General features: G+C 37.0%; 1 protein-coding gene across 15 annotated transcripts in view; it reads left to right on the plus strand.

Moving 5' to 3' along the window:
* Window positions 1–21,120, plus strand: part of TCERG1 (transcription elongation regulator 1) — a 60,240-nt gene that overhangs the window by 6,489 nt on the left and 32,631 nt on the right. For 5 of the 15 annotated variants that reach the window (XR_004525908.2, XM_033853366.2, XM_033853367.2 and 2 more), the window contains exons 3-10: window positions 2,208–2,360; window positions 3,415–3,862; window positions 4,173–4,292; window positions 8,184–8,426; window positions 12,629–12,691; window positions 14,223–14,423; window positions 15,148–15,260; window positions 16,381–16,469. Coding sequence is in view for 14 of the 15 variants with exons in the window: in XM_033853366.2 (XP_033709257.1) it covers window positions 2,208–2,360; window positions 3,415–3,862; window positions 4,173–4,292; window positions 8,184–8,426; window positions 12,629–12,691; window positions 14,223–14,423; window positions 15,148–15,260; window positions 16,381–16,469 (1,430 nt within the window). In the remaining variant the exon portion in view is untranslated. The remainder of the gene's footprint in view (window positions 1–2,207; window positions 2,361–3,414; window positions 3,863–4,172; window positions 4,293–8,183; window positions 8,427–12,628; window positions 12,692–14,222; window positions 14,424–15,147; window positions 15,261–16,380; window positions 16,470–21,120) is intronic. The other 10 variants (XM_033853363.2, XM_073802662.1, XM_073802663.1 and 7 more) reach the window with 5 other exon arrangements.

A 21,120-nucleotide genomic window follows, 5' to 3' on the forward strand; every position in this document is an offset into this window, starting at 1 on the left:
ATTAATGTGTTGCTCTAAAAGCACTGGTAACAATAATTAGTATGGAAATTCAGACTGGAAATGTATATGGTGATAGAAAAATGTGTTAAGTTAGGATTGAATAGGGTAGTTCTAACCTGCCTTAGTCTCTGAAAATTGTCTTTAGTAATCCATCTTCTTTATGGGAAATGAAGTTTGAAATCTTATGTATAGAGTAGGGGAAATTTGTTTTCAGTGATACATATTGCAGGTAAACTTAAATATATATGTATGTATATTCCTGAGCAGTTCTCCCCAGAAATGATGCCTAGTATAGAATCTAGAAAGTGACAACAAACACATTTTGTAAGCACAATATTTGGATTTTTTTCCTTCCCCAGAAAAAAAATACGGTTATCTTACAATTTTAGAAATAGAATTGTTGTGGGATTTCTTTAAATAAAAACTTTTGTGGTGTTTTAACCTGAGGCATATATCCCTCTTTAGTGTAAATAGACCCAGTTATTGTCTGAAATGAGGTTATGAAGGTATCAACTCTCAAAAATATCTACTTTTGAGATTATATTCTTTTTGACTGAGTATGTTTCTATGTTTTCTTAGTTTATTCAGCCTGTACCATTCTGAAACGAAATAAATACAGTAGTATCATCTCCCTTCTGTTAGCTTGGATAATCAAGAATGAACTTACTAAAAATAGAAAGAGATAATGAGCTACTGTTTAAATGATGTTAACTCTGTTTCAGTAGGGTTATATTTATGGAAGAAACACCAGGTTTTAATACTTTGCTTAGTAATTTTGTTGCCTTCCTAGTAATGAGCAGCCCCCCTTTCCCCCACCCCCTTAAACAAATTGTTAAATGGTTTTATGTTTTCTTCAGGATTAGAATAGGAAGTAACTTTTTGACCTACTGACTGGTATAACTTGTTACATGTGAGTTTATTCTACTTTGTGCCTTTAATAGTTAAAGTCCTTGCAGAATATTATAAAATGTAATGGATTAATGTAACCCTCTAATGGAAGTATATCAGATGTTATAATGGGATACTTTCTAATGTTGTGATGCTTTTCTTGGTCTTGGTGGATGATTGTGTGGTTTTACAGTAAATCCAAGTGATTTCCAGCTCCTAGTGCATGAGATATATTTGGGGTAGATATTTTATAGAACATGGGCCTGTGTGCTGATGCTTGAAAGACAGCGAGCTGAATCCAGAAAGACTGGAGTATGGAAAAGAAAACATTTTTAGGAAAATGAAATACAGTTGCACATTATTAGCATAATGTCAATTCCATTATCCAGATTAAGATGCTTTGGATAATTGAATTCTAATGTTACTTGTAGATTATAGAGGAAATCTTTTAATCCCTGTTCAAAATCTGTTTTCAAAATGGCAGACCTCTTTTCTGGTTTGGTGAGTAAGATATAGCAGTTACAGTTAAATTGGTTCAGGATCTTGGCTTGGGTCAGCAGTCGTTGAAGGAATTATCAGATAGTGTTGAATCAGTAATGAATGGTTCCAGGAGTTGTTTTTTTTTTTAACTATAATATATACCATTTAAATTCTCATTTAAATTAGCCATTTTCCTGGCTAATTTTTTTTTTTTCTTCTAGGAAAAGAGAACAAAGGGTTAGGTATATCTGGTTTTTCCTTTTTAGTTATTGCTATGTTATTTGTAAATAAGAATCAGTTTTTTTCTTTTGAAAGTAATCTAGTGCCTAATGTATGAAATAGGCAGTTAGGGTATAAAGAACAAAGCAAAACTCACCCATAATGCTATAACCCAGAGATGACTATTGTTAGTACTTTTTTGTTTTTTTGTTTTTTTTTTTTGCGGTACGTGGGCCTCTCACTGCTGTGGCCTCTCCCGTAGTGGAGCACGGGCTCCGGACACGCAGGCTCAGCGGCCATGGCTCACGGGCCCAGCCGCTCTGCGGCATGTGGGATCCTCCCGGACCGGGGCACAAACTCGTGTCCCCTGCATCAGCAGGCAGACTCTCAACCACTGCGCCACCAGGGAAGCCCTATTAGTATTTTGATGTACTTCTTTCTAGTCTATTTAGTAATCATTTTTATTACAGAGAAACTTCTCTTACATAACCTAGATAAATGTATCTGAATTGACTATAAAACTAGTTTCTCTTACAGTGCTTTACTTTTGGGTAGAATTTAGTAATAATTTGAAGGAAAAAAGATAAACACAAGTGACATTACTTCTTGTGAATTAACAGAGACCACCTTTCATGCCTCCACCCATGGGAACCATGCCTCCTCCACCGGGTATGATGTTTCCACCAGGAATGCCTCCTGTGACTGCTCCTGGTACTCCAGCGCTGCCTCCTACTGAGGAGATATGGGTTGAAAATAAAACTCCAGATGGGAAGGTAAATTATAAAATGTATTTAGGTTGTTAGCTTCTTAGTAACAGAAGAGTAAAACAGGAGTTCTGGCAGATTGAGATCAGTGACTATATCTTTGCCAATTAGGAATGAGCCTTGGGTAAGCCAGGGTGGGGCAGGAGTCCTGGAAAGCCTCACTGGATTGGACTTATGCACAGACATAAGGTGGCCTGGAGCACTTACATAGGTTTGCCTATGATTCTGGAAGCCTGTATTTTAAATATGTGCCTTGGGTCCCCAAAACAGCCCTCAGGTTTAGTGTTTGCTAGGAGAACTCACAAGACTCAGCATGTAGTTGTATTTGCAGCTAAGACTAATTACAGAGAAAAGATACAAAGCAAAACCAGCAAAGAGAAGGAGGTGCATGGGCTGCAGTCTGGAGCAACCACGCACAAGCTTTCCGGAGTCCTTTCAGTGGAATCGTATAGAATGTGTTTAATTCCTGCGACTTGGCATTGTGAACACACAGGTGAAGTGTTGTCTGCTGGGAAAGCTCTCCTGAGCTGAGGAGTCGAGGGTTTTCATTGGGGACTGGTCCTATATCTGGCAACATCTGCCCAGCACATACCACATTCCAGACTCCCAGAAGGAAGGCATGTATTCAGCATAAACTGCATTGTTTGCATAAACAGTTTCAACATAATGAGCCATTCTTATCAGTTAGGGAATGATGGGAACCCTCCTGAAATCTAAGTTTCCAGATGCCAGCCAAGGACCAACATTGTGGGCGGGACTTTCTAAGGATAGCAGTCTCAGGCCCGCTGTGTTAACTTTGTGCACAAAATATAACCTTGGTTCTCCTTTTTTTGGTGTGTGTTAAAAATATAGTGTGCTCATTATAGAAAACTGGGGGGGGGGAAGGAAAAAAGGAGTGAAAAAGTACCTTTAGTCTCATCATATACAAACAGCCAATTTTGGTGTACTTTCTGTTTTGTAAGGTTTTTTTTTAATACTGTTTAAGACAAAATATAGTTGTATTATTGTTTATAAATGATAGTTGACAGATTCGTTGATACTGATGATTTTGCTTTCTCTGCAGGTTTATTATTACAATGCTCGGACACGTGAATCTGCATGGACCAAGCCAGATGGAGTTAAGGTCATTCAGCAGTCAGAATTGACACCTATGCTTGCAGCCCAGGCCCAGGTTCAGGCCCAGGCCCAGGCCCAGGCACAAGCTCAAGCTCAAGCTCAAGCTCAAGCTCAAGCTCAAGCGCAGGCCCAGGCACAAGCGCAGGCGCAGGCACAGGCACAGGCACAGGCTCAGGCTCAGGCTCAGGCTCAGGCCCAGGCCCAGGCCCAGGCCCAGGCCCAGGCCCAGGCCCAGGCCCAGGTGCAGGCGCAAGTGCAAGCACAAGCAGTGGGAGCTTCCACCCCTACGACCAGTAGCCCAGCACCTGCGGTATCCACTTCAACGTCATCATCAACCCCATCCTCTACCACTTCTACCACAACAACTGCCTCTTCAGTTTCGCAGACAGTATCAAGTGAGTACTAGTCAGCATGTGTTTTCATTTAGGGGCTAGAGAAATGGACAAGTGGGAATGCATTCCAAAATGATCCTAGTGTTTTAGGTATTATCCTTGATGTTATTTAAAATATGTTTTTGACATTAAGACTTTTGGCTAAAAAGAACAGAAATTTACATTAGTAGAAGAAATTATTTGCCCAGTTGAAATTCATGAAGCTAAACTGGGGAAGTGTAGAGTTAGCTATTCAACTTGGCCAACAGTAATGCTGGGTGATGCGGGGTTTGCAGAATAAGTGTAAGTCTTGGCCCCTGCCCCTATCTTGCAGAGTTTCCAGTTTTTCTAATTGAGGAGGCAAGAATAATGCATGTGAAACAATTAGAGAATAGCGTGCAAAGTTATGCAGCGAAAATAGAAGATATAAGAATTCAAGAAAACGGAGAGACAAGTGAGTGGACTACATGGGTATTGAGGTTTATCATAAAGGATGTGTGATAGGATTTGAATAGGTTCAAAGTTTCAGAGAGGTGTTTCAGGTAGTGGGAAACGTAGGTCAGGAAATGAGGATAAATGTAGTTTATGAATTGTTAGGTGGGAGGATTTATATTGGTTAATATATTGAATAAGAGACCAGGTTATGAAGAGTTTTAAGAACAAGGCAAATGGATGAGGCAGGCAGGCACTAGGCGGTCTATATGAATGCAGTATTCTGGAAGATTTTTATGGCACTCGTTCTCTGGGTAGTGTTGAAATCAGGGAAACTTAGGAACTTTTCAGTAACCTTGTTTAGAGGTAGCTGGGTCCCAGAATGGGATGCAGGCAGATGAAATGTGGAATTGTGTTAGAAGCAGTCCGAAAGGTAAGAGAATTTTCAGGTATGAAGACACAGAGGCCCAAAGGTTACATCTTTTTTATAAAGATGAGAGACAATTAATAGATTTCAGGGATGAGGAGAGAAGAATATTAATTTGCTTGAAAGATTGTCATTAATATTTATGCTACTAGTTCTGGATTTTATTTTGTTCTTTTTTTTTTTTGATATAAGTATGCTGCTGCTTTTTCTACAGGCTGAGATTGAGCCCCCAAATATTTACATAATTTTATTTATTGGATTATTTGTTATGATACTGGCATGAAGATACATAATTATCCCTACAAGGCGATTATAATTTAGATTATTTTGCTACCTGGATAATGGGAGAGAATTTAAAAAAAAAAAAAACTGTCTCTCTTCTCTCCCCCAGTAGCTTCAGGGACTAGGGAATTATTAGTGTATATTACCTTGTAAGAAATATGTACATGAGAGAAATTTAGTCATCCTACTGAATTTAAATTCAAATTTGATTTTATTTTACTGATGTGCGTAGTAACCGAAGAAGTAAGGTACCTGTGATATGGAGACAGTTTTTTTAAAGGCCCTATTTGATATTTTTTAGAGGGCTTGGGAGAAAATGTACTTAATAGGAAGATGTAAATAATGCTTTACCAGGTCTCTTGTAGCTAAGTTGAATTCTGAAAATACAGATTAACAGTGATACTAGCTAGTTGGTTGAAGGTCTTTGCCTTTTTATAGGCAAATGCTTCTAAAACCTGTGGGGCAAGGCAGAAAACAGTCAGTTTTTATGGGGTACTTGTGGTGATGGGAGAAGGAGATTAATTAAAAGCAGTGTGGTTCTATGTGGAGGCTCTGTGTTGCTTCTGTTTTATTCCCTGCCTCTTCGGAAGGAAAAATAGTAGTACTTTGTTTTAAGGGAGGTGGGTAGCCAAAAACTTTTAACTGTTCTCTTTGTATTTCATTTCCATATCGGAGTGGTCTATCAGTAGGCCCATAGGTATCTTGTCCATTACCAACCATTCTATTCAGAATTCCTGTTTTTCATTTTTTGTACTACCCTTCAGTGATAGGGAGGCCTTTATTCTAAGAACAGAATAGCAAAATCTTGTTCTTTTTACAGCCTTTAAACATCAATTTTGATGTTGTCTTTCTGAGTATTCCTGATAGCTGTTTTTATTTCGCTTGATTGAGTGTCAAGAAGTGTTATCAGTCTTAATATTTCTCCATCTCTTAGAGATAGTCACTTGTCTTTTTTAGTTAAGATCTGAGGCTGGATTAGTAGTATATTTTGAGATCAAGTGTTACACTAGTTATTTTAGCAAATGGAGTTAGTAGGAATTTACCTGCTCTAAAGTTCTAGCTAACCATTCTCCCAGCTTCCCAGTTAATTCTTTTGTTGCCTTTGTCCCTTTTCTCTCATGACGCATGGCAACTAATCAAATTCAGAAAATCCTGTGTCAGCAAGAGGAATAGGTTGAGTGAATACTGTTTGCCATCTCCATTTCGTGTTCCTTTCCCCCTGAAATTTGATGCCTTTGTAACTCATTTTATTTTCCTGACTCAGTACTTTGTATTGTGAGTTTAGCAAATATTACTAAATACTATTACCATGATTTTTTAAAAAATGTAATTCTGTGAACTGCAGTATAAACCTGTGGGTAAATTGAACTAAAAATTAAGGAATTTATATTTTAACCTCAGTTGAGCATAAACTCATTTTATCCTATGCAAGTTTTGTGAAAAATGCTGATGAAATCCTCCTCCTCAGGGAAGTTGGGAAGAATAACTTGATATATATTCAGCCATTGCAGTAGATTACAAATGCTAAATGGTATATGTATGGGACTGGGCAAATGTTGCATGTAATTTGTATTTTTCATACTGTTATAAAATTATATTAATATGATACTGTACCCTAAGGCTAGGTCTATGCTAGACCACCAATTCATTCCTGGGCCCCTGAAGATACTTGTTTGGCCCTGCTGTCTATTTAGCCAAGGTGAGTCCCTCATTAACAAGTATGAAATTGCTGACATCTTCCCAGCCTAAGTGAGTTTTTCATTGTTAGGAGCTGAAGGAAAGACAGTGAGAAATTTTTTCAGTTGGATTATTGGGTGGTTTGCATTAAACAGTGTGCTTTCCCTTAGAATAAAATTGGCATAAAGATTAGGAAAGCACTGTTTTATTTAATTTGATAAATTTCATTCTTATTCCAGTATAGGTAAAGTTTGGCATTTTTCTTTATATCAAGATAAAGATGAAGTATTAGTTACCAATGAATTATGAAAATGAATTTTGTTTTGGAACTAGATGGGTTGTGAATAAATAACAAAAAATGTTTTGTAATATTTGAGAACTGAAACTTAAAGGAAATATGAATTTTATATATTTTGGGGGTCACAAAGTGTGATTACTAGGGATAAAATGTTTTATTTTTGATATTTAAAAATAACATATTAGCAGAACCAAATTATCCTGAATTTCACATTTTGCTGGTCTCTCACACTGGAAACCTGAGTTATTTTTTTTTCTTTTTTTACCTTTTTATTTTGAAATAATTATAGAGAAACCCAAGTCGTTTTTGACTCCATTTGTTCATATCCAGTCAGTCATTAGTTATTGCATACCTTTTTCTCTCTGTTCTTCCTTGCTTGGACAACTCCAGATACGTTGAAATTGATTTTCCCACCTCTGTTCTTCCTTTTCTTCCTATGCATCCGCCAGGTTAATTCATCAAATGAACAGTGATTGTTACTCTTCCATACAGAAGCCTTCATTCTACCTCCCCCACATCCCTTTTACATTCATGAAGTCACATAAATAACGTGTGAATGCATTCTTATAAAAAAAATCAAACTCTAACGAAGCATGTGTAGTAAAAAGTAAAAGGTGTACACATACGTTTTGGTGTTCATTCTTTTAGATCATTTCTCTACGTTTACATAAGTTCTTCCCTTTCCCTACCCAGTCAAGTGCTGACTCCTTAGTCGTCTGTTCAAGGCCTCCCACTTTATGCCTCTGGCCTGCCTTTCCAGCTGTAACTCACTGGTTCTGTTGGTATGCCTAGTGTTTTACTAGTTGACTGCTTGTCTTCTGTTTTCTAAACAATACCTTGTTGTCCCCTACTCTTTGCTTTTACTCACTTTTCTCACCACTTGCTTATTTACTCCTTTCACTTTGTCATTTTCCTTGTTGAAATCCTAATCTTTCAAGGCCTATCACCACAGTATAAAATTTTCTGTACTGTCTCACAGTAAGAAATGGTCTTTGGGTCTTGAGTTACACTCCTATACATTTATCCCATTTCACTTTGTGTTTTAGTTATTGTTTATGTTTCATTTAACTATTTTCAAGCTTCTTGGAAGACAGAGACCTTGTTATAAATTCCTTGCAGTGCATGGAATGGGCCCTAAATACTTACATACTGAATGAGTGAATGATGAATGAATATAGTAAAATGGTTTATGAAGGAGTGATACATATTTCTGTTTTATCTTTTATCAGCACCCACAACACAAGATCAGACCCCAAGTTCTGCTGTTTCAGTTGCCACGCCTACAGTTAGTGTTTCAACTCCTGCTCCTACAGCCACACCTGTGCAAACTGTTCCTCAGCCACACCCCCAGGCGTTACCTCCTGCCGTTCCTCATTCAGTACCTCAGCCAGCAGCAGCAATACCTGCTTTTCCACCAGTAATGGTACCTCCATTTCGTGTTCCCCTTCCTGGCATGCCAATTCCACTTCCAGGTAAACCAATAGATAATAATAGTTTTTCCAGCTATGTTTTCATATTGTCAGTTAGTTTGTTCTCATGTGTCTGTTGCATTTGAAATTTGCCTTGAATCTCACTTGTTTGAAACATTTTTGAAAGATTCATGGCTAACTGCAGTATTTTTCTCTTCAGTTTTGGTAAATGTCCTTTTCTGTTGTTGTTTACATGTCTTAAAATTAGAGCCACACTTAAAGCTACACTCATTTTGGATAATGGCCCCAATGAATTAAAAATGATCATCTTTTTGTGTAAATATGTTCTAAATGCAATATTTTAAGGGACTAAGTGTATGAAGTTAAGAAATCACAGGTCACAATAGGTAAAACAAGTTAAGTGATTTCTGTATCATGCATTGGTCTAAGCACTTTACATGGAACAATTCGTTTAGTTTTCACAACCGTCTTATGAGGTAGATACACACACAGGTTAAGTTACTTGCCCATGGTCACGTAGCTAATAAGTGATGGTGTTGGGGTTTGAGTCTGGGCACTCCAGATCCAAAAATCATGCTCGTAATAATTACGTTATACTGAGAAGAAAATGTGAGTCACTTAACTTAAAAAAATTCATCTAAAACAGAAAGCATAAGTTTCCCTTGTAACAATTGTGAAGTATAACAGGCACCATTTTAACGTTTAATTATGGTGAGTTCATGTGTTTTATTTTTTTAGGGGAAATCATTTCAACTAGAGAAGGAATTAAAAGATTGTGCAGTAGAATTTTTCCCACAGGGATTGAACAGTGGTAGTGTTTGGCATTGTAATTTGAGTGTGTTTGCTGTTGTCAAACATATTTACTCCTTAATCCATGGTCCGTTCTCCTAGAATTATAGTTGAAAATGTTGACGCCTTAGAGAGGTCAAGCTCACAAGGCTAGTTTGTAGCAAAGATGAATAGAACCTAGGCCTCTTGTCTTCTAATTTCACACTCCTTTCACTATGGTTGCTGCTTTATTGTACTAGTTTTTGTGTAAGAATAGGGTTGTGATACAGCTATTTCTTAGATTTGCACACATTTTAATTATCACACTATTTCCTTGTAACTACTTCGAAAAGAACACTTTCATATATTACACCTTAGCAAGAAAGAAACCAAAAATTTAAGAATTAGTGGGTTTTTTGGAAAACCTTTTTACATGTTGTCGATGTAGTGTTAGATAATTAAATGACCAGTATGTGATGTTTAAGAAACCGAAATCACTTAAAAGTAAGAAGAAAATTAAAAATGTTGTCTCTAATACTAGGGATTACCCTTTTTCAAAATTAAATTTAAGATTAAGCAGCTGATACTTTCCTCTTTGGATATACTCTTTGTAGAAAATTAAGTGATGAATGGATAAAAGCTTGATATTCATCATAACCTCTTGCAATCTTGGTCTGCTTTAGGGTCAGGGACAGTGTTAAGACCAGATCCTGGATTCTGAGCGATCGTAAGGAGCTGAGATTGTTAATTCTGTAGAGAGAAGATTGAGGTAGCATAATAACATATATGAGGTATTAGAAAGGCTGTTGTCTAAAAGAACTTTGGTTTTGCTTTAGAGGTTCTTAATAGGACCAGTGGGTGAAAGAGTAGCAAAATTTATTTCTGTAGAAAGTGAAATTTTGTCACAGTAAAATCCCTTCAGTTATAGCTGTCTTTGGATGTCTTGGTCTTCTCTGGTCCTCATCCCACCGTTAAATTTTAGAACAGGTGGTAACCGTTTGTGTTACCAGATGAGGTAGTACCTATGAAGTTTGGCAGTAAAGGCATTTAATAAATGGGAGCCACTAATAATAGTTTGTAGGTCAGTTGGAAGAGAACCTGAGTTAGATAATCTGTAAAATTTTATGCAAGATACCAGAGATTTCTTTGGAGAGGGAAGTAATGTTTTATAGAAAGTAATATTTGTTTTATATAGTAAGGCATCTTAGAATTCGTTCATTTTCTCATTTCCCCTTTTAATTCAGTCATCTAAGGTACTTTAGTAAAAAAAAAAAAAAAGAATGGAAAAGAAGACTTGTTTTTCTCCTCCCCAAATCTTTGGTTTTATGTATAATGCCATCTATCTCTGTTTTTCCTTTTTTATATCAATTCAACAGTAAGGTAAAGCAGGAGGAATTTGGATGTAATTTATCTTGGAGCCTTATATTCTATCTGAAATAGCAATGTATGGTGCTAATGAGGATGATTAAAGAAGGGATAGTGAAGATGAAGAAAAGGAGTGGAAGAGTTAGGTAAAATATAGGAGTAAGAGGTGGAGTTGGGGATAGTGAATTGGATTAGGATTACAGGATTTCTACTTCTTAGTCTGTAAAATCTTATTTGGAATTTTAAGAAGCTTATGGTCAGTGACATCGGGATTATCCAGAATACTAAATGGAATTTTCTAATTTCCTGGTAGAATATAATTTGAGGGTAGAGTTGTAGGAAAATTGAACAAATGCTCCTTTTTAAAAGAAGGTTAAAAATTTAGATGTTTGGTTATTTTGTGAGTCTTCATGATATGCATATAGTCACCCTTAGAAAACCTTAAGTTGGTCTTTTTAACATGAGAAGAAACAAATATGTCCTTTTATTATGGCCTATAATGTTGATAGTCAAATACAAGAGTTCTGTGTTGGCCCAGCTGATATTTAGCAATGGCAGTTAGGCCTGAATATGAGTATATTTGACTTTCTTTTGTTTAAGTTGTATAGTTGAAATTACTTATTAGGAGATGGTTTTGGAGAACAGTCTTTGAGAGTAAAGTTCAGAGTCTAAGAATTGAATTTCTAGTGCTGACTTAGTAGGCTCAGTGATCCTGCAGATAGCAGTATTTATACTAATTTAAACCTAATATATGCTGTAACTTCCTTAATCAAATGAATTTTTCCATTGCTTTCTTTAAACATTATGGAAAATAAAACTATACATAAACTTTATTCAGCATACTTTTTTGATCTAGTGCGTTTTAGTTTCATTGTTAATAGAAAGTTTAGCTTTAATATTTTTATTTAAAATAGTAATTAAGAAATTAAGGCACTTTTCAAAAATTGGCAGTATTTTGTGTGTGTGTGCGCGTGAACATAGGTATGTTATTTACAAATGCAGGGGTTTAATTTAATTTTTGTCTCTGAATTAGGAAAAATTTATTTTTATGTACTTTAGTGGGGAAAAGAATTTATTACTTTTAATTTTTATCGGTACCAAAATAGGTTTAGTGTTTTTTTTTAGCCAAAACAAATAGAAAATAAAATTTAACTTCCCAACCCTTTGCCTTCAGCCTTTTCCTTTAAAAGTTTTAAAAAACTCTTAATTTTGATTTTCCTCAATTAATCAGTCTTAGTTTTCCAGCTTTTCGTTTCATTCCCTTTTTATCACCATTGTAATGCATCATGATGAGTCTTCATTCTTCTAAGAACTGTACGTAATTTCCATTCTTTAATACGAGTGCTTCTCCTTTAGCTGGCTTAAACGATTGAGGTTTCTAAAGTAATCAGCCCAGGTAGTCATTAATGATACTAAAGGGGCTGTCTTCTTCTTAATTTGTTAGCCTGCCCCCACAGTGTTCCAAGCCCGTGGCATTCCATACAGCAGGCACTACACATGGATATTTTGTCAGTTGAATGCTACCCTCCTCTTCATCTTTGCCCTTTTATTTAAAGTATTATTTGCAGTGGTATATTGGGATCTGTTTTATACTTTATTTTCTTCCTTTTCCTCCCACCCCTCTTTGTCCTATCTTACTCTTTTTCTACTTCTGCATGGTTATGCTCCATGCCTCTGCTTTTGCATGTAGTTCCCACTTAGCAGCAGCACAGAGAAAGTGTCTTGTTAGTGTCATGCTGCGTCTGCCTTTCACTGGTGTCTTAAGCAGCATGGGTTTGATGTCCTGTGGGAAAATGTCCCACATGAAAACTTGTTATGCATACGTAATGAAGGGGCTTTCCTTTGTTGAATTTAAACTCTTGAGACTCCTTCAAATATTATCAGCTGGTTTGATAAAAAGGTAATTGATGCTATAATTTAGAATTAGTTATCATTGAATTTGGCACCACTTCCCACAAAATGTCAAACAAAAAGAAATTCTACTCCATCCTTGGTCTTTTTCATTGGAAATAACATTCTAAATTGTAGTGGTAAATTATTTCCCTGAATCCCAGTGGTAGCCGACATACAATGGCAGCTTTCCAACGTATGCTTGCTTATCCATTTTACAGGTGTAGCAATGATGCAAATAGTCAGCTGCCCGTATGTAAAGACAGTCGCTACCACCAAGACCGGTAATTTTTAAAACCATCTTAGTTTGTTTTGTCTGTAAGTTGGCATGGTAGTGAATGTTGTTGTTTATCCTTTTATTTATTTATTTTGCCCAAGTGAGTGGATTTTTTTATATTTTTCTTTTTAATGAGCAGTATAAATGCAGTTGTCATATTTGGCCAACACTTAATTTTCCCAATTGCCTGTAGTATTAGCTTCGTTGGTTCACAAAAGCAAATAAGGTCAAATCACTTTATATCTTAATTTTTGTAATAAGTGTAAACAACTTCATTCTCATATTCATAACATTTAATTTTATTTTTTGACGTGTGTTTTTAAGTTAAATATAAAAAAATCATTTCCATGTGTAAAGTGATGTGATTATGCTTGCATGCTAGTGAGTATATGTGTGTGAATATTTGTGTGTATAGTATAAATTTGCATTTTAAAGTTACTGAAGTTATCTACCTGAAACTTAAATTCTGGTATAGGATTTGAGTTTTTTTTTTTTCAATTTTGATTCACGTTTTTGATTATTTATAATACCAGCTTGTTTAGTTGTCTGGTGAAAAATATAGATCTTGGCTTATCTTTTAAAAAAAAAAAAAAGAAACATTGCTCTCTTTCCGGAAAAGAATAAACTGTCAAAGAGTTTACAGGGATATCTCACTTAATCACTTAGTATATTAAAGTTGATTTGATAGTAAACTCAGTCATTTACTTTATTTTTACTTATTTATTTTTTCAATCATTTACCTTAAAATAGAATTTTATTCATATCCTTTTTAGGTACCTTAGAACAAGAAAACAATTTTGCCTCAGGAAATATGCTTAGTAAATGTGCTTGTTGCCTTGATTTCATTAGAATTTGAGGAAATTCTTTTTTTTTTTCAAATAAATTTTATTTATTTATTTTTGGCTGTGCTGGGTCTTTGTTGCTGTGCACAGGCTTTCTCTAGTTGCACGAGCGGGGGCCCCTCTTTCGCTGCAGTGCACGGGCTTCTCACCGTGGCGGGCCCTTCCTTGCGGAGCACAGGCTCCAGGCACACGGGCCTCAGCATTTGTGGCATGCGGGCTCAGTAGTTGCGGCGCATGGGCCCAGCTGCTCCTCGGCATGTGGGGTCCTCCCAGACCAGGGATCGAACCCGTGTCCCCTGCATTGGCAGGCGGATTCCTAACCACTGCGCCACCAGGGAAGCCCAGGAAATTCTTTATAAAAATATATTTCTATTAATAAGTAGAGAATGTACCATTATTTTTATAATTTATTATGTTATATTTTATTAAGATTTCACTTATAGGTGTGACCCAAATTTCTGACTGTTCTTAAGGTACTTCTTGGGTTCAATTTCTGAATCTAATTGAATTTAGGCATTAGAAGTAAACCAGGGATATAGATTTAAGTAATTAAATCATAATTTATATGATTTTTTTTGTTTCAACTGGCTCATTCATTATTAATGTTTAGTAGAAAGATTTAGCTCATATTTCAAAGTTTTATTTTATATCACAATTTGATACTTGGATCTAATTTTTTTATTCTTTTTCTTCTAGGTGTATTGCCAGGAATGGCCCCTCCTATTGTACCCATGATACACCCCCAGGTTGCTATTGCAGCTTCACCTGCTACCTTAGCTGGAGCAACAGCAGTTTCTGAGTGGACTGAATATAAAACAGCAGATGGGAAGACATATTATTATAATAATAGAACATTAGAATCAACCTGGGAAAAACCCCAAGAGCTAAAGGAAAAAGGTATAGTTTTAATGACTTGGTGGGACATAGTATAAATAGAAATGCTATTTGAAATTCTGAGTTAATTCCTTTTTTAAAACGTTTGAGGGATTTTTTAGTTACATAGTGTTGGATTATTTATTTCCTCTGAATTGTTAAATATGTATTCATTTAAAAAGCCAGTTCTTCTACTTACATGTTTGTCCATCACTTTACCATCTGGAGAAGTTAAATTATATGTACACACTAATATATATTTTTTACTCTGGTCAGGAATTGCATAATTATTCTACTGAATAATTATCGTTATCCTTATTGAGATTGATAGTAATGGTCAGGAAGGAATGTGTTTATTGTATGTGTTCTGAAGAAAAACTTTAGGCTGTTGGAATCTTGGAGGAAGAGGACTCATAATTTTCTATTTCACAAGTCCCTGTTTGTGTTTTTTAGTATGTTATCACTTTCAGCAAAATGAATGATTGCTACAAATGATATATGAATGACCTGAACGACTTTATGTCCCTCTGAAATCAGTAGTTCTTTTCTACTGACAGTTTCCTGATTGGTATAGCAAGGTATTTGAAGTTGAACATTATATTAGATGCAAATCAATGATATTACAAGGAAGAACATTTTATTTTTGTGGTTAATAACTAGAAATGGAATATCTTAACTGCCTAGTCTCTGAAAGTTCATCAGAAGTTACTTCAGAACCACTGTGTGATGTTATCTCAATTTTTAATAGAAAAATTAGAGGAGAAGATTAAAGAGCCAATTAAAGAACCTTCTGAAGAACCTCTGCCAATGGAAACGGAGGAGGAGGATCCTAAAGAAGAGCCAATAAAGGAGATAAAAGAGGTAAAGGGCCGTTACCTGTTTACCTGGGAGCCACCATTGATTGTTGGGTACAGTTTACTTGTAACTGAAAATCCATTTGCTGTAGTTTTATTTTTTACAAATTTATTTTATTTTTGGCTGCATTTGGTCTTCTTTGCTGTGCGCAGGCTTTCTCTAGTTGAGGCGAGTGGCAGCTACTCTTCATTGCGGTGCGCAGGCTTCTCATTGCAGTGGCTTCTATTGTTCCGGAGCACGGGCCCTAGGTGCACAGGCTTCAGTAGTTGCAGCATGCATGGTCAGTAGTTGTGGCTCGCGGGCTCTAGAGCGCAGGCTCAGTAGTTGTGGCACATGGGCTTAGTTGCTCCGCAGCATGTGAGATCTTCCCGGACCAGGGCTCGAACCTGAGTCCCCTGCAGTGGCAGGCGGATTCTTAACTGTGCCACCAGGGAAACCCATTTGCTGTAGTTTTAGATAATTGCTGAAAATCTGACCTCTGCAATTTTAGGGTTCTTTGAAATTTCTAATTCAGTTTTTCCTTTGAAAGTTTCATTAAATTACTTCTTATACTAAACCAAGACCCCCTTAGAAAGAAAGGACCTTGGACCAGAGCTGATGTCCCCTCCTGACTTACAGACTGGTACATGTTATAATTAGAAGTACAACTTCATATTGGGGAATGATCGTTGTATTTTATTTGTCCTCTCGTGGCATGGAATAATCTCTGTACAGCACTAAAAGAGCTCTGCTTTTTGGAAGCTTTTTTTATTCAATGAGGGACCAATGGTAGTCTTGTCTTATCAGTAAGGAATTTCGCAGAAAAAAGAAACAATCTTAGATGAAGTGGTCTCCTGTCATCTTCTATACCCTTCTCCTTATTTCTACTCTTAAACAGATGGTTAGTGAGTCTGTAAGATAGGACCTGCTGCTGATCGGGTCTACTGTTGTGCAATTCGGCTCTGTCTAGGGGGCGAGGATTGAGAACTTATTTAGAAATTCTGACTCAGAGTCTCTCCTCTGTATGCTAGCAACACACCTTATGTTGGTTGTACTTTAAGGTATTTGCAATCTTTCTTGTATTTGTGGGATATTCAGGTATAGTTTTGTAATATTAATTTAATGGGAGTAATATCATTTCCCATAGGAGCCCAAAGAAGAGGAGATGACTGAGGAAGAAAAGGCTGCCCAGAAGGCAAAACCAGTGGCTACTACTCCTATTCCTGGTACTCCATGGTATGTACTTGACTTAAGCGGTTTGATTGCCATGCTTGATTATTACATTATTATCCAATAGGAAGAAAAAGTACTTTAAAAAAGCATGTGTGAAATACCTGTTTGCTTATTTATTTATTTATTTTGGCTGCGTTGGGTCTTCTTTGCTGTGCATGGGCTTTCTCTCTAGTTGTGGTGAGCAGGGGCCACTCTTCGCTGCGGTGTGTGGGCCTCTCATTGCGGTGGCTTCTCTTGTTGCTGAGCACAGGCTCTAGGCTTGCAGGCTTCAGTAGTTGTGGCACATGGGCTCAGCAGTTGTGGCTTGCGGGCTCTAGAGCGCAGGCTGAGTAGTTGTGACGCACGGGCTTAGTGTCTCTGCGGCATGTGGGATCTTCCCGGACCAGGGCTTGAACCCATGTCCCCTGCATTGGCAGGTGGATTCTTAACCACTGCGCCACCAGGGAAGTCCTCAAATACCTGTTTCTATCTACTGAATATTTTTTGGTTCTTGTTCATTGTATTTTGGGTGCTCAAAATTCAACTGCTGCAGTGTCTTCCTCCCTTCATGGAACTCTCCATTAATATTTATTGTTTAAAATTATAGATTTGAACCACTAAGATCCTGAATCTACTTTTTTATTGTTTAAAATGTTTTAAAATTGCTTTTGTATATATCTCCTCATATGTGATTATGTTTACAGAACTTTGTAAAATTATGTCTTTTTATCTTAGCATTGAATAGTCTATTTTTTTTTCTTTTCTTCTTATGTTTGGTTTTCCCTTTTCTTCCTCTCCCCACATGAGGGTTTTCTCTCCTGTTCCTATTCTAACTTATTTAATCCGTGTACAGTCTACACATGGCAATGAGTTGGCTTGTTTCTTAAGTGTTATAATCTACAGATTCCCCTCCAACTTGTTTTCCTTGCTTTTTCCTCCTTGTTTTTATATTGAAAAAAATAAATGTGTGTGTTCTGTAGAGTCCCACAGTCTGGATTTTATTATTGCATTCTCATGGTACTCTTTAATAGAATCCTCCATTCCTGAATTTCCTGCAAGTTAGCAGGCAGTTACAGAGATGTGCCGGATTCATGTGTGATCTTTATCTCATATATTTCCTATTTCAGACCTAGATTCAGCCATTTTCCAAGGAGCCCTGGTTTCTTTTTGTGAGAAGTGGCATTTTTACACCATGTGGGATCTAGGGATAGTTGTTACTACTGAATTAGTCATTATTTTTAGACCTCTTTGGTAGACAGAGGTGGAAGATACATTTGTTTAAAGATACATCTTAAGTTCACACCATTACTTGCAGTTCAAGTCTACTACAAGATTTTTACTGACTCTCATCATCTATCTTAATTCAGTACCTCCTTTTCTTCTGAAAACCATCTTTGAGTGATAGCAACATAATTATTCATTTGCTTTTCTCACAGGCAAGACCAGTACTATCACCAACAGTGTGATTACTGAAGACAGTTTAAGCTTTTTTTTTCCAGTTATTTTTATGTTTAGGTTATATTACTCTAGGGATGTATAGTCAAATCATTGTGTTTTAAAAGCATTTTGGAATAGTTGTTTTTTTTTGTTTTGTTTTTTTTGTTTTTTGCGGTACGCGGGCCTCTCACTGCTGTGGCCTCTCCCGTTGCGGAGCACAGGCTCCGGACGCGCAGGCTCAGCAGCCGTGGCTCACGGGCCCAGCCGCTCCGCGGCATGCGGAATCCTCCCGGACCGGGGCACGAACCCGCATCCCCTGCATTGGCAGGCGGACTCTCAACCACTGCGCCACCAGGGAAGCCCTGGAATAGTTGTTTTTTATGTAGTTATTCTACCAACTTGGTACACAGGTTCCCTTTCAAAAATAATTGTGCAAAATATTTACCCAGTTCTAGAATCAAAGTTATGAAAACAATTTGTTTAAAAGAATGCAATTTTTGGACTTCCCTGGTGGCGCAGTGGTTGAGAGTCCGCCTGCCGATGCAGGGGATACGGGTTCGTGCCCCAGTCCGGGAAGATCCCACATGCCGCGGAGCGGCTGGGCCCGTGAGCCATGGCTGCTGAGCCTGCGCGTCTGGAGCCTGTGCTCCACAACAGGAGAGGCCACAATGATGAGAGGCCCGCGTACCACAAAAAAAAAGAATGTATTTCTAGATTGTGGTTTCTCTGAGAATTGTACATGAAAAGCCGGTAACCAGCTCCAAACCCTACCAGTCTGGAGTTTGTGGACGTTACCAGTTTTCAGACTTGGGTCTTTTCTCAGATTATTAAAATTTTCTTTTGGAATTTGTTTAAGTAATGCCTTTTTTCATCTTTCTTTTCCCCTTTCTGGAACATTTGTAACTTGCTTGTTGAGTATCTTGTACTTATGCTAAATCTCTTACTTTTTCTCTTACGCTTTATATCTATAATTCCTGTACTTTGCTTTGTTATTTTCTCATTGATCTGATATGATATTAGATGAAAGCATACAAAAGAAAGCATACAATATAAAGGAATTATATGAAGTAAAAAATTACAGAATTCCACTGTCACCAAGCCCTTCCTCGTTAGTAAAAGTTTGGTACATATGCTTTCTGCACCTTTTGCTATATTGTGTTTTATGCACATGTGTGTGGAGATGTGTGTGTGTTATACATTCACATTACAGTGTCTTTAGAAAGTATATTATTTCTGAATTTTTTAGTAAATATGTCCTAGACATTTTGCAATTTTAGTACATGTAAATCTATTTGTGATAGCATAGTTTTCTGTTGTATGAAAATAGGTAATTTGCCTACAAATGGGTGATTAGGTGGTCTTCTGTTTTTGTATTGTTTGTGTTTTTTTGTTTGTTTTGCCCTGGCATTACGAAAGTTGCTGTTTAGGGCATCCGTTATACATACATATTTCTTTGTGAACACATGCAAGTATTTCTGTTGGATTTATTTCTAGAAGTGAAATTGTTGAATCAAGTGATAAAGCTATTTAAAATTTTGGTGAATATTGCTAAATAGACCTCAGAAAGGGTTTTTTTTGTGGGAAGAAGGGGGTGTACCAGTTAATATTCCCAGCAACAGCCTGAGCGTACCAGTTTTCTCTCACTCTCACCAGTGTAGGGATATTCCTTTTAAATCTTTAGTATCCTGATAAGAAAAGAAATCTTGTATGTTTCCAGAATGTTGGTATAATTGAACCTATTTTATGTCTGTTGGCTGTGCATTGCCTCTTTGCAGTTTTTGCTCATCTTTTTATGGACTTGTCTTTTTCTTATTGGTATGTGGGAGCTTTGTATGTATACTGCTTTTAACGCTGACATAAAGAACTCGCACACCTCAATAATATGGAAAACAATCCAACAAAAAAGTAGTCAAAAGACATGAACATGTACTTTACAAGCAGTACGTGTGAAGGAAGCTCCTTGTCATTAGTACTCAGAGAAATGTAAATTAAAACCACACCTATGGGCTTCCCTGGTGGCACAGTGGTTGAGAGTCCACCTGCCGATGCAGGGGACACGGGTTCATGCCCCGGTCTGGGAAGATCCCACGTGCTGTGGAGCGGCTGGGCCCGTGAGCTGTGGCCGCTGAGCCTGCGCGTCCAGAGCCTGTGCTCCGCAACGGGAGAGGCCACAACAGTGAGAGACCCGCGTACTGCAAAAAACCCCACAAAAAACCACACCTATTAGAATGGCTAAAAGTTTTGAAAACTGGGCATGCCAAATGTTTTAGAGGATGGTGAGCAGCTGAAACTCTCATACACTGCTGATGGGAATTTCAAAATGGTAGGACCACTTTGCAGAGCAGTTGGGCAGTTTCCTAGGAAGAATATATAATAAATAATTCAGCCATTCCACTTCTATTTATTCGAGAGAAACAAAAACATATGTCTATACTTTTACAGGAATGTTCGTAACAGTTTTATTTGTAATTTATTTGGGCTGTTTCCAATTTTTGGCTATTACAAATAAGCAAGTATCTAGGAGTGGAAAAATAGAAAACTAGAAACACCCCAAATGTGCATCAACAGGTGTATGGATAAACAAATTGTGGCATGCTACTCAGCAATAAAAAGGAACAACTATAGATGCACTCAACAACATAGATGAATATCGAAGTCATTATTGCTAGGTGAAATCTTTTGTGGAAATTATTTTTGTCATGGAATCCAACCAAAAACTAGGGCCTACTGATCCTAGGGAATACAAAATACTTCTAGTTTTGATCTTTCTTTATAATTAATTTAAAGGCAGGAGTTGGGGCGGGTGAGTGTAATACATTTTCATCCAATTATTCAGTGCAGAATCCTCTTCAAGAATTTCCATTAGAACCATCCTGAGACACTTAAGCGATCTTGTTAGATGTTTAACTTTATTGGGAAAAAACTAAGCCTAAATTTTCAATACCAATTTCTGAAACACTGTTTGATCCATATTAATAGCAATAACTACTTTGAGGTGGAGGTGCTATTCTACTAACTCACGTTGGCTTCAAAATACCTAGGTGTGCTAATACAGCTCCAATGGTATTAGCGGTAAATGTGGAGTGAGAAGCTGTCAGGACATTTCAGCATTAATAGAAAAACTATGGACAAAGAATTCTTGTGTCGCAAAACTACCCTGTGCTAATAATATGCATGTTAAAGTGATTAGGGGTGAAGTGTACTGATAATCTGCATTTTTTAATGTATCAAGAAAAGT

This window comes from Tursiops truncatus, chromosome 3 (genome assembly GCF_011762595.2).
Source record: "Tursiops truncatus isolate mTurTru1 chromosome 3, mTurTru1.mat.Y, whole genome shotgun sequence".
In the NCBI taxonomy this organism is placed as follows: domain Eukaryota; kingdom Metazoa; phylum Chordata; class Mammalia; order Artiodactyla; family Delphinidae; genus Tursiops; species Tursiops truncatus.